At 36.4% G+C, this 13,703-nt stretch overlaps 1 protein-coding gene across 1 annotated transcript in view; it reads right to left on the bottom strand.

Annotated features, from left to right (window-relative positions):
• Positions 1-13,703, bottom strand: part of Zswim6 (zinc finger SWIM-type containing 6) — a 192,143-nt gene that overhangs the window by 72,795 nt on the left and 105,645 nt on the right. Inside the window, exon 2 of the mRNA XM_087189574.1 lies at positions 635-991. Coding sequence (XP_087045700.1) covers positions 635-991 — 357 coding nt within the window. The remainder of the gene's footprint in view (positions 1-634; positions 992-13,703) is intronic.

Here is a 13,703-nt window from a genome sequence, read left to right on the forward strand (position 1 = left end):
CAAATGGTTTTAAAGCACAACCTATATTTTGACAATATTATTTCTCCTATATTAAAAAATGTGTATATTTCTGAAAAACTGCACATAAACACTTGATAAATGTTTTTACAAATAAGTAACGTATTTAATGTATAAAGATGCAAAAGAAACCTTTTTTGTGATTCTTTATATAAAATAACTATTTATATTCTAAACACTCTAAATATACTACAGTATTTTTCTAATAATATAACCTGAAACATCCTCTTAGAAATTTTCCTCCATCAGAAAATAAATTTTACCAAAAAAAATGAAAACAAGATTCTGAATATGTACAAGTTAGTATACTGAAAGGGTGAATGAAATGAATTAATAAATGCTTTTATAACTAATACCTAATATAAAAGTAAATAAGTATAAAGAATCAAACTTTTAACAAATGAGATTTTTCTGGGCACAAAAGCCTTGCCACATAACACAAAATACTTCAAAAAGAAATGTTTTAGGGTGCAAAACCAAATTTGAAAATCTCTCTCAAGTATCAAAGAACCATGCTGATGACCTATTTCACACTTAATTCATCTGATGCAAAACTAAACTAATAAATGAAACAGAATCTAGAGGAGAAATTTATAGAACCAGTGACTATACTCACCATGAACCTGGTTGATTTCTGAATTTTGGGAAAGAATTTCATCTGCTAATTTTTGAGCAGTTGGCAAAACTTCTGTGTGGTGCACTGTGATCAAATACTGTACAAACTTTTGTAGTTGGTCTCTATTCATTTGAAAGAGAGTCTCTGAAATGGGAAGATGAAGTTTGACCTGATCTGGCTTGCGGATACGGTATAAAGACAGTGCCACAACATGAGCACAATAAAATATGTCCTTGTTTCCACAGCTGCAGGTCACTGAGGTAATCTTGCAACGATCAAAGCTGATGGCCACGTTGCAAACAGTTTCTGGCTCCGATTGTACTGCAGGTTCTGTCACTGTGCCACTCAAGTGGAAACCTATGTGAAAGAAAGGGAGAGTTTAGCTGCTGGATTCAGATGCTATGGAATTTAACTCTTACAAACGTGTGGTATTGGACAGCAGCAAGATAAAAAATGACAAATTTTCGGTTAAAAACCTTTAAGCTATTAACCACCATCCACTCCCCCATTAAGGTAAGAAAATAAATAATCAACAGTTATGTTGAGGTATTTTACATTGCCAGATTGAAACACTTATTGTAGTACATCATCATCACACCTATAGCAAGTTGTTAGATTACAACACTAACAAGCCATCACTACTCTGAATCTGTATATACAAGATAAAAAACTTCTAGATCAGTGGGATCAAAAGCTTTTTCTTTCTTTTTCTTATCTTTTAGAATCAGCCTATTCAGCTTTCTTTCAAAAACAAAAGCTCTCTCTTCCCTCCCCCTTTATTCTAGGCAGTCATTGGTCTGTTCCTACCAACACTCCAACTCTAACTAGATAAAACTTTGACTAGATAAAAATTTAAATTTAGTAACCTCTTCTGTAATATCAATAACATATGCCCCAATATAGCAGTATTTATGAGCAGCAACTTCTGGTAGAGCTGCAAAGCACCAAATCTCATAGTCACCAACAGTCCAAGTAACTCATAGTGATTATTTTCTTCCATACTGGAAAGCTAGTACTGATAGACAGTTGCCCCCCCCACACACACACACGCATCCATACATAGGGAGTACAAAATCACCAACAGGGAAGGGTCTTAGAGGCCTTATACTTTAAACCTAGAATTACACAGAAATCCCGTACAAGCTCCACAACCAATAACCATTTGCACACTGGGAAAGCCACATTCAGTGGCAAAGGATATAAACATGAAGGCAATGAGCAGGGGCTCTCTTTGGCTTCTCACACTCAGATTTTCCTCAGAATTTCAAATGCCTGACAGAAACCCAAATGCTACACAGGGAAGTACTTGCCCTCTCTCAAATTTCTGCTATTTATGCTGTTTTAATAAAATTCATGGAGCTGGCTGGCCACTGTTCCTCTTCATTTACAAAAAGAAACCCCTTTACCATGTGGGGCCTCTTGGAGAAGTGGTACACTGGAGGTGCAGAGATATGGCTGGAGCGACAGCCAGACAATACCAAGAATTCATACACGGGAAATCTGTACCTCCACTTGCCACCTCTGACAGAGGCTACCCAGGCCAGTCAGACGAAACACTACATAAGAAATCTTTACAAGTAATGTAATTCCATGTTGATAATTATATCAGCAACACTTAATAGAGGAAAGTATCATGTTTTTACTAAATGAATCCATTCAAAAAATAGCATTCATAAAAATACTACTATTACTGCTTTACTGTAAAAAAGTCTGAGAACTATCATAGAATAACTATTTGTTTTTCTGCCACAAACATTATCCCTGTTTCAGATAATCCAGCTTCATTTATCTCTTGTGATCAAGAAGTTTTTCTGAAAAATCACAATTAATGGATATATAGAGAATATAATATTTAAAATTTTAATGTCTATTTTCCTATGAGGAAAATGTTACATGAAAAACTAAAGACCTGAGAAAATCTCAAGGATGAAGAAAAAAATAAGTGTAATCTTGCCGTAATCCATATATACCAGAAGCACCATAAACCTACAGTAATCTAAAATCCATTCAACAGGCAAAGACTAAAACAAAATGTATCGATGAACCACAAAAGAGAGTCCAGAAAGTTTCCAAGCACATTCTGTACATTTAGTTCAGGGAAAACTGTTTTCTACCTGTCACATATATGTTTGTAGATAGCATAATACAAAAAGAGCCATAGACTGACCATTTATAAAATCAACCTCTTCCCACTTTATACTATCATATCTCTTGCCTACTAAGTCAAAGTCTTTGTGTCTCCACAAAATGATTATTGGAGATCTCTTCTAATCACAGGCAAAACCAAGATAAGGAAAGATAAAAAAGAATAAGCCTAGTTAGTGAACAGTTGACAATGATCAATGGTGGGTGTAGCTGAGAGGCAGAACTCAGCTTTGCATGTGAGAGGTCCTGGGTTCAATCCCCAGGACCATCCAAAAGTAAAAATTTTTATTAAAAAAAGTCTACAAGAAGATAACCAAATATGTCCTTTAAAAGAGACCAATTTAAATTATGAAAGAAGAAGCTTTGAGGAAAACTGATGAAGCCCTCAAAATAGATTTTGTAAAAATGACCCCCTTTAGAAAGGAAAAATTATGAGAAAAGAAAAAAATAGAAACAATGTCTATGTAAATAGGGAAAGGTGGAGGGGGTGAAGGGCACTCAGGTAATGGGGAAAAAATAAGAACCAAGATACATCATGTACAGGTACAAGCACCCAATGATAAATGTAAACGTACTATATAACTAAAATGTACCAATAAAAGAATTTAAGCAAAAAATAAATAAAATTTTAAAATGACCCCCCTTTAGAGTTGTACAGCACAAGTCAGAAAGAAGTATATTATCGAATCCTGATATTGTACAATTATGCTGGGGGGAAACTTCACATATTATCCATTTTTATTACATTGAACATTTACTATTCTTATAAAGCATTTTAAAAAGCAAACTATAAAATATTGTGACACACATACATCTTATTATAAAGTAACACTTCCTTAATCTCCTATCATCAAAGATGAAGGTGGTTCATGAATGTTCATGTTTCCAAGTAATTCTAGGTTCACCTTTCAAGTACTCACGCTCCTTTAAAATCCCAACCATTTCGGAGGAAATGTTTTGTTGTGAGCTCCACCGTGCTACCCTAATCTGTTGACCATCGGTGCTGCCAAATGAGTCCCTGTAATAAACAACTGCAGGTGGCAGTAGGTTTAAAGAGGGTTCTTTTGGTTATTTTTCTCCACTGTTGACTATGATGATGATTCTTCTCCTATACTTCTACCCTTTTCTTGTTTTGTTTTGTTTTTTTTAAAAAAAAAAAAAAAAAACCTTTGCTGTTAAAACAGCTACATCTTATCTGACTACCTTTGAGGCAGCTATTTAATACTCAGACCTGTTGGGTTTGGGGGAGGTTCCATTCACAAACATATGTAAAGGGAGGCTGTTGTATTACTTTTTTTTTTTTTTTTTTTTTTGCTGTATTACTTTTTAAGACCATGTAGTATTGAGTCTTAAATCAGGAATCCTACCAGACCTTCAGGACTGTATAATAGTATATTTTGGCCTCTCCAACTTGGAAAGCCTTTGAAAATTTGCTAATACTGTGGGTCCTAAATCATATCAGGGCAAGCACAGGAGAAGCAAGAATATTATTCCCTCAATAATACCCAAGGGCTGTAAGACAACCTCCCCTACCTCAGACCCTCCCACTCCCCAGCCTGGGTTTCTTTCTTAGGTACTGGGTGGCCAGAAACAAAACAGTGTTCCTGAAAACTGATCTTGTCTTTCTGGAGTTCTGACAATTTTAGGATAAGAATTAAGCACACAAAAAGGAGCAAACCTGTGCTCTGTGGTAAAACACGAAAATTTAACTTTGATTTTCTTTTTTATTACTATATGTATTCAATACATAATATATTTATCATGGGCTACTGGTATATATATGTATCACAACTTGATCATTCCTGTTTTGTTTTAAAGAATTAGAACTGAAGGAATGATTATAAACATTGTCTTAAAATGTTTATTTGATTTTACAAAATATAACTGATGACAAAGTTAATCCTGCAAGAACAAACCTCACAGGGAAAATTGTTTTATCATCATAAAGTCACACAGAGCCCACTAAAATGTTCATATTCATGGTTTCAACCTGCAAGAACAGGAGAAAAAGCACAAATGAGGAGCTCAGCGATATATGGTCCTTGGGAACAGAGAGGCTGGTTTAGATCAGGCTCTGTCACTTAAATGTTGTGTGCCCTGGACAAATTATTTAACCTTTCTGAGCCTCACTTTATTTCTGCAAAAATGTGGCTACAAATATGCTGCAGGACTGTTTGGGGGATTAAAATGAACTAACATATGTAAAGCACCTGGCACATACTAAAAGTGCTCATGAAATTTTATTTCCCTTTCCTTCCCTTCCCAGCTGGAGAAACGGGGGAGGGGTGTGGACACATTCCTTTCATCTATAACACTTTCTTTTTCTAAGCTACTGGAATCTTGAGGGAGGAGGTATAACTCATGGGGTGGGTTGACAAAAAGAGGGATCATGGAGGTCTGTGGTTAGTGGGTAAGGAAACACAAGAAAAATTGCCATTTGACAGCAAAACCAAAAGAACTTCAGAAAGACATTTATACCTCCGCTCAACCCAGCTCTTTCCCCATTTTTCTAAGTTCTTTGTGAGTCTTAATTTCATACATATAGAAAGTAGAACATATTATGGGATAGAATTTGTGTTTTTAAAAAGTTTTAATAATTATATATACTTCTAAAATGTCATACTGCAATGACCCTTAAAAGTATGGTCCTGGGATCCCACAAATCCCTTTCAAAAGGCCGATGATGTTGAAATTCTTCATAATTACACTTAGACATTACTGACCTTTTAAGCCATCTCTCATGAGTTTATATTTAGTTTTCCACAGGCTACATGACATTGCAACAGACTGAACACAGAGACAGGAAAATCTAGCTCTCTTCTGGTTAAGGCAGACATTAGGTTTGCACAAATGTAAAATAATGTCACTTTTCACTAAAATATTGTTGTTTTGGGGACCACAGCTATTGTTTCAAAAGTATGTCATTTCTGTTAACATGTGTTTATCAGTAGTATTTATTATATATTTTAACATTTTCTCAGTTTCAATTTCAAACACAGTAAGTACCAATAGATAAGCAAAAGCAGAAGCATGAAGGGGTCCTCCATAAGAGACCTGAACGCTGAAGAATTGCTACTATTATGCATTGCCAAGACATGGAAGAAGTAACAAATCCTTCCCAAACTGTCTTTGATGAGACATTATTTGCATTTGGATTTTATAGTAGGAGTCAATAGTTAAATGAGCAACACTGAAAGGACACATTTCTCAGACATGAACACTGTATTCAATCATCTACATTAATTTACATTAACAAAGCTTATCATCTACATTAATTTTACATTAACAAAGCTTAAGGTTTCTTGGAAGTAAATTTTTAATTCTTACTGATATTCAAAAATAAGCTTTTTGGGCAGATTGATTTTTATATCTAAGGTTAAATCTTAGCTGCATGTTAAAGAGGGCAATGAGATCCATGGTGTCCAGCTGGAAAGACAACTTTTTAGACACAGAATTTCTATAGGTTGGCCATTTTATGCATACATTTGTATGTGCTCAGCTATAAAATGGTTATAAACTCAAAGCATTAGAAAATTCAAGCTAAAATAAACTGCCAGATATGAAATAAACATACTAAAAACTATTCCTTTCATGGCACATTCTTTTCAGAAAAACATGTCCTCTGTGCATGAGGTGCTCAAGTAACATATTCTTTGTTGAAGAATTTAACAGAAGCACTGGTGTAGTACTTACACAAATACATCTTTCACCCTTTTCCTAAAGAAAAAGAACCCCCAGGGAAATTAAAGGCAGAAACCAAGGATGTAATGTTATGGCTGAAAGGGTGGCAAGGGTTCTAAGAGGATTTTTTGTATTTTCTTACAGTTAAGTCTAAAAATGTAAGTGTTAACATTTAACACTCATAACAATGTATTCACTGGTTAACTAAACACATTGGATTGGCTAATTATACAGTCACTAATACTTATTTATGTATCCCTAGAAATAGATGATTTAATCGTTGTCCCCAAAACACCTAACAGTAAACCTTTTCTAACTCTGAGAACTACTACACACAATCTAACACCCCACATTGCAATGATAAAAAATATTTTATTTCAAGTCATGTGTAATTTCCAGATCAGTACTAACTATAAGGCCTAAGATGGAGACAATGAACTCAATTCAAAAACCAACTTATCTAAAATATCATATTCCTTCTTCTACCACATAATTTTCTCAAAGGGAAATGCTAAACTAAAGAGTCTGCATCCTGTGAGCTGGCTAATTAAATTCTCTAGTCCTTATGTCTAATACTAAGCTTAAACAGCTTATAGAAAGACATTAGGAGATTTTGCCAGCAATCACTAATGAGTCAGTTTCCATCTTATTGAAAAATTATTTTTAACAGAAAAGCTTTATTTTGAATCCAACTTTAAAATGCCTATTTGGAACAGAATTACTCTTACACTTTATTAATATCTGAGAAACACAATGGCAAATTAATGCAAAGGCCAGACTGTAAACCACAGCACACCATATAAACAACATAAAAATTTATGGAGCATCCATTGCATGGGCCCAACCAAGAGTTCTCAGAAGCATTCTGCTGCTTATTGGTTTTGCTTGCCAGCTAATGCAGGTTCTTAGACTATTCTATACAAAGATCCAATCATTCAGAATACTGATGTTAGATATGAATGGCATTGGTTGATTATTTAAAATTATTTCTGAAGAGATACTTATCCAGTAATTTGGCTATCTCACTACTTGCAAAGGACACCTAGAAATAGTACTGGTTTAAGGGGAAAACGTTGGATTTAAACAAAAACAGGACATATGATTCTGCATCATCCTAAATCCTGAAGCTGGTAGGAATAGCGTCCCTGTCCTGAAGCACCACCATCACTGCCTAGCCTCAGAGTCCTGGTGGGCAGCCAGAAAAGGGTCTTGATAAACAAATTTGCTATAATTTGCTTAAGTGGTTCCACAACTGTAAACTCTGGAAAGTGCTTAGGAATATAAATTATTTGCTCTAATCTCTTAAATTTAAGCTATTTTCTCTGATACCAACCTTTTCCTAATACAAGCAAATGGCCAATCAGCCTTCATAAAAGTGGGAAAAGCCAGGCAGCCCTCATCAAATCCTCAAGGCCCACACTGCCCCATGTTTTTCGGTGCTGCTTCCTTTCCCCCTCACTCTGGTCTCTTGCCTGGTCCCAACTTCTGAAGTGCAGAAGTATATCAGAACTCTCTGTTGCCCAAATACACAGTCTTACACATCTATACACCTTTGTCTTGCCTCCCAGGGTCCAGAGTCTAAATGAGGAGGAAACAGAAGATCCCTTTTACCAGTTTTTTTTTCCTGCTGTGGCTCACAACCATCATCGGGAATCTTTGGCTGTTTGCTTTAGGGGAGGTGGTAAAAGGGAAACTATAAAGACTAATTCTGTTTACCAGGGCCAAGAGGTAAGGACAAAAGTGCGCTCAGACTTGGGAGAGAAGAATGCAGTCTCTGTAGCCAAATTCCTCCATCTACACTCTAGAGCTCTGGCCTGGCTCTTCAGTCTCAGCAGCAGCCCGCACATTCTGGCCCTTACCAAAATGGTAATTCCTTGCCCCACACCTAGGGTCTGACACAATTCATTCTCTCAATCAATATTAAAAGTAGGCACAAAATTCCCTTCTTCACAGGCAGAGGTATTGGAGTACTCAAGGAGAAGCAGTGGTGGAACACAATGGATTAGAGAGGCCTCTTAAGGATCAGAAGGAACACCAGGCTTCTACAATCCAAATGATAAACTGTCTCCAATAAAATTTTTCTGCATCAACACCCCTGAAGATTAAAAAGGAGGCAAATTAACACATACAGTAAATACTGCTGAGATTTAGGGTCCTTGAAAGTAGGGTACCATCTTTCATCTCTGTAGCCCCAGGCACAGCACAGCTCTTGGATTAGGCTAGGCCCTTAAAACTATATCAAACCATATCACAGAGCTTTTATAGGCAACACCTGTTTGCCTTGCATGCTGGAAGTCACAGAGGATGAAATGCTTTAGTCTCCAATACAAGATACTTTAACTCAGGACTATTTCTAAGACTCCTCTCCTACAGTCTGAGGTAAGCCAGAAGCTGACACAGCAGAGACCTGTGGCATCCCTGTCCAGGGGACTGTCTTGCAGAAGGTACTAAAGAAGAACTTGTTAAGTGAAAAAACACATAAACACTCTTGGCATGTTGTGGTCAAATGATACACACACACACACACACATGCACACACACACGTGGAATTGAACCCAGGGCTTTTGCCTTGGGCTACACCCACAGCCTATTTTTATTTTTTTACTTTGAGACAGGGTCTTGCTAAGTCACTAAGTTGTCTAGTTTGGACTAGAACTTGCAATCTTCCTGCCTCATCCTCTGAGAGTGCTGGGATCTTTGCCCCACAGGGAGAGATTCTGATATCCCAGGTGATGATGATGTGCTGGTTGCAGGACCAAAGTTTGAGAACTGCTGATCTCCATGATTATAACTATAGTCTAAACAAAGCTTTTCTAGTCAAAATAGAGTTGAGTAAACAGTAAATGGAACAGTAGAAAAATATATGATTTTGGATATAAAAATTGTATACACGAGCTGGAGATGTAGCTCAGTGGTAGAATGCATTCTTTTAAAACCCAGAGCTCAATGCCCAACAACAAAAGAAATGAATTTTTTTTTTGATGGTACCGGGGATTGAACTCAGGAGCTTGTGCTTACAAGGCAGGCAAGGTGCCACTGAGCTAAATCCCCAGTCCTGAATTTTTTAAGGTATACAATTTCTAGCTTATTATGTAAACTAAGTGTTCCTATTCTAAGAAGTCGGGTGTAGGACAGTAAATTGGTCTGAGTCCGCCCCAAAAGAAAAGATGAACATTTTATAGTTACAAAAATTGTTATTATCATAATTGTTAATATCACAGCTATACCATCCTATTGTATGTAAAACCTTAAGTTTTAAAAATCTAAACAAAATATCAAATTTTAAAAATTATTAATCAGAGAATATTTACTTTTAGAGAAATTGTTTTACAACATTGTGTAGAATTCTCCAGAAATGAGGATTCTTTGTGTATTAGAAAAAAATTCAATTAATAAAAACAATTGGTAACTATTTTAGGAACATATTTTTGCCAAAGACAAAGTCTACCCTGCAAGAGAAAATCAGAGGCAAAAGAGTTTGGGACAGCACAAGGTGGGTTAGCACTGTTGAAACTATTAGAGCCTTCTAAAAGCCTTCCTTCAAGCTCCACCACACCTCTACTAAATTAAATGACCTTAGGCAAGTAACTTAGCATTGAGTTTTTCATTTACAAAAGGAGGATGATAGTAATAGCCATCTTGCACGGCTGCTAAAAGGATGAGATGAGAACTGACAAAGTCTGACAAAGTCTGTAAGCCACCACAACAATTCCTTTTATGGAATGTCTGCTACCATCATTACTGTAATACAAACACCGCATGGTCTGGGAAGCGTGGCATTTTCAACATGTGCACTAAAACCAGGCCTGTCAGAGTGAGTGCACATGATGTTGGAAAGGCCAAGCTCCCTAGAACATGTTGGAATTCTGTTAAAACAACAGACAAAGGTTTGTTGTTGTAGTAATTCACATTCTATTATTCTAATACTTTCAAATTAATAGAACTATCATTTTTTTTATTTTCTCATTTTACATAGCACATTCTTAAAACATGATCTGATTCCAACCAAAAGAAAAGGGGAGTTTAGAAGACTTAGTTTTTCCTCAAACTAACTTTGAGTTTCAGTAAGTGTTTCACCTTTCCCTCTGAAGATATCTCTACTAAAATATAAAACATCCCCTTTATCGCTAAAATTTGCCTTCCTTGTGGTATTGCCACAAAGTGCTATGGGTAGAAGTATTTTTACAGCTCAAGTCTGTCCTGTTTCTTAGTGGAAGATTAATTGAAAGTTGGACACGACAGCAAGGAGACTTACAATTCTTGTTGTTGTGGGCAAAAAAAGTGACCACGGCTTTTTGAGACTGTTAATTTATGGCCTGACAAGCAGAATGAAGTCACAGGTTCTGCTCTCCTTGGAGAATCTCAAGGAACACCTACCCCTGCCAGGGCTGGAAGTTATGGTTATTTCCCTGACTGTGGAGATCTGACTGAGAAAAAATCCTCACTCTTCTGTATGTGTGTCATTAAGAACAGTGAGGTGGATGCGGTTAACTTGATTAAATGGTACATTTTTATCTTAAATAATTAAGCAATAAAAGAGAAACAGACAGGTCATCTGTTCACAATGCAGATAAAATTATTGACATTTGCACCCATATCTTGAAGTAGTATAATTTCAGGTGATTTTAAATTTGCCTTATTTTAGTTGGTATTGGAAAAGCATCTTTTAAAAAAAGTTCTACAATGAACACACATTACTTAGAAGGGGGAAACATGCTTTCACTAAAAGTTCAAAAGTGCTCAAAAGTGCTCCTGAGTGAAGATTCTAACACACAAATGATTTTGAGAACATGTTCTGGGAGCCTCGTAGTGCGTAGGGCAAACACTGACCCGCCCAGCCTGCTTTGGCAACAGGACTCCCCAAGACTCTCCTTAGGCCATCTTATAGCTTGGCCACAGTCCAGAGAAGATGACAGACTACACAACCTAAAGTACAGCAAAGTGGAGAGAGACTGGGCTCTGGATTCTAATTTCAGCCATTATCTCATTTTAGCCCCATGAGCAAGTTACTTATTATCCATTTCTTGAACCATTTTCTTTTCTCCTTTACTAAATAAATGAAACAAATATTAGATGATTTCTTAAAATTTACAGAAAACGGGTAGCAGTAATGGCCCAACACCAACGACAAGAGAATGCCACACATGCATGCACACATACACCCACACCCCCACACACACACACACTCATATGGCACAAGACTTTTGACTTGCCCTGGCTACTAGCGGTCATCTCAAATAACAACTTTGGCTCAGGAAGAGAGAGAAAGGGTAAATACTGCACTAGCTACCATCATATATATGCTGCTGGCACTTTTTAAAGCTTTGAAATTCAATATAAAAGCAAATTTTTTAGCTAAATAACATCTATCTCTCTATAATTGAGATTCTTAAGGCATGTTGTATCTCACACAGGTAAAATTTCTACCTGTGTAAACAAAAACCCCTCAGATTATATGAATATGGGTAAGGCTAATCTATGCAAAATACATAAAATATAAAATCAATACTATCAATAGTATGAAATATATATATATATTAATACTGGGGATCGAACTCAAGACCTTGCATTTGCAAGGCAGGCGTGGTGCCACTGAGCTAAATCCCCAGCCCAATATGAAATATTTTAAAAGTCCATTAAAAATGGAGTGAAACCAATGGACGATCTTGTCTCCCTCCACTACCTAAAAAGACTGTATTCTTTCCCTTATTATCCCCATATTATGAACATGAGCAGTCATATCACAGCAGTCTCTTTTGCAGTCTCCTACTTGGTGACAGGCAATGTACAAGTCTCTGGGAAAGGTTCCATTTCTGACAAATTACTGGATTATTGGATAACTGACAGTTGAGAAGTAATGACAGAGCTGGATTCAGGAATAAGACCTCTTTAGTAAAAATACCTACTTTTCTGTGTTCTATAAGAGGAGGGAGAGGCATTCCCCAAAACATAGATGTTTGGATTAAGCTGCATCTAGTACTACCCTTTGGAGATTCAGAACGCACACCAAAATGGTAATGGCTCTAAGAAGTTATACAGTACAGGAACTCCTACTGAACTCTATTTATTAGAACTTTAAAGAAGAATGGTAGTAAAAGGTATGGAACAGCAGCTGTAGGAAACACAGTTCATGATGAGTAGCAAGGTTGCTACACAGAATGAAGAGTCGAGTGAGTTTAGAAATCATAAATCAGCACAAGCCAATAGACAACACCCCGCTCCAGGTGTTTGAGCCCACTAGAGATGGCTCATCATCAGTATCCCTCATCCATAGTGAAGAACCAATTATTTGCTGGAAAGGTAAGTTTGTTGAAAGTTAATACCAAAAATATACACCAATATTCTTATTTGTACCAAAATTATACTTAAAGGGTCATCTAGCACACTCTCAACTAGAAATACCTATGATAGTACCAAAGTGCTATCTACTTTTTTTCAGGTCTTGCTATATAGTCTAGGTCAGCCTTGAACTTGCTATACTGCCCAGGGTGACCTTGAACTCACAATCCTCCTTCCTCAGCCTCATGAGTACTAAGATTGCAGTTTTATCCTACAGTATTTACCCACAATGATCAAGAACATGTTTACAAGATTTTTATATCCAAATTCTCAAAACTTGAGTGGTGAATCTCATATATCTTTTTGCAGCACAAATATGTCTTTGTAAGAGGACCTGAGAAAGTCTAAGGTACAAATGTAGCACTAGAATTTATTCCATAATATACTAACGAAGACCCATGGTCCTATGAAAATGGTCTCTTAATGTTAAGACCTTGGTGTCACTCAGAAATACCTATACTAGAGGTACTGTGACATATGATACATTCTTGTTTTTGGGGGTTTTTTTTTATGGTACCGGGGATCGAACTTGGGTCCTTGCACTTGCGCAGCAAGCGGCGAAACCACTGAGCTAAATCCCCAGTCCATATGATACATTCTTATACCTAATGTATCCGTGATTAAATGAATGGATGAAAGTAACTTTTAAAATTTAATAGGTTAAATGAAAACTGATGCTATACCAAATTATTCTATTGTAGGAAGCTGGAAGATTGCAAAATCTGAAAACAAATGATCTATGCGCCCTACCCAGTAAGCATATGTGAAGGAGCAGTTATTGAGAATCAAACTCTTATTGCAGATAATATCCCTCATTGAAAATGTGACATTTTTAGAATCTCACAAATGGTAATGATGCCACACACTACTACAAATAAGAGTGTTTGTATTCTTTCTTATGAAA

The sequence above is a fragment of the Heterocephalus glaber genome, unplaced genomic scaffold (assembly GCF_053883595.1).
Source record: "Heterocephalus glaber isolate CG9 unplaced genomic scaffold, H.glaber_assembly_v1.0 deba00001543, whole genome shotgun sequence".
NCBI classification, from domain to species: domain Eukaryota; kingdom Metazoa; phylum Chordata; class Mammalia; order Rodentia; family Bathyergidae; genus Heterocephalus; species Heterocephalus glaber.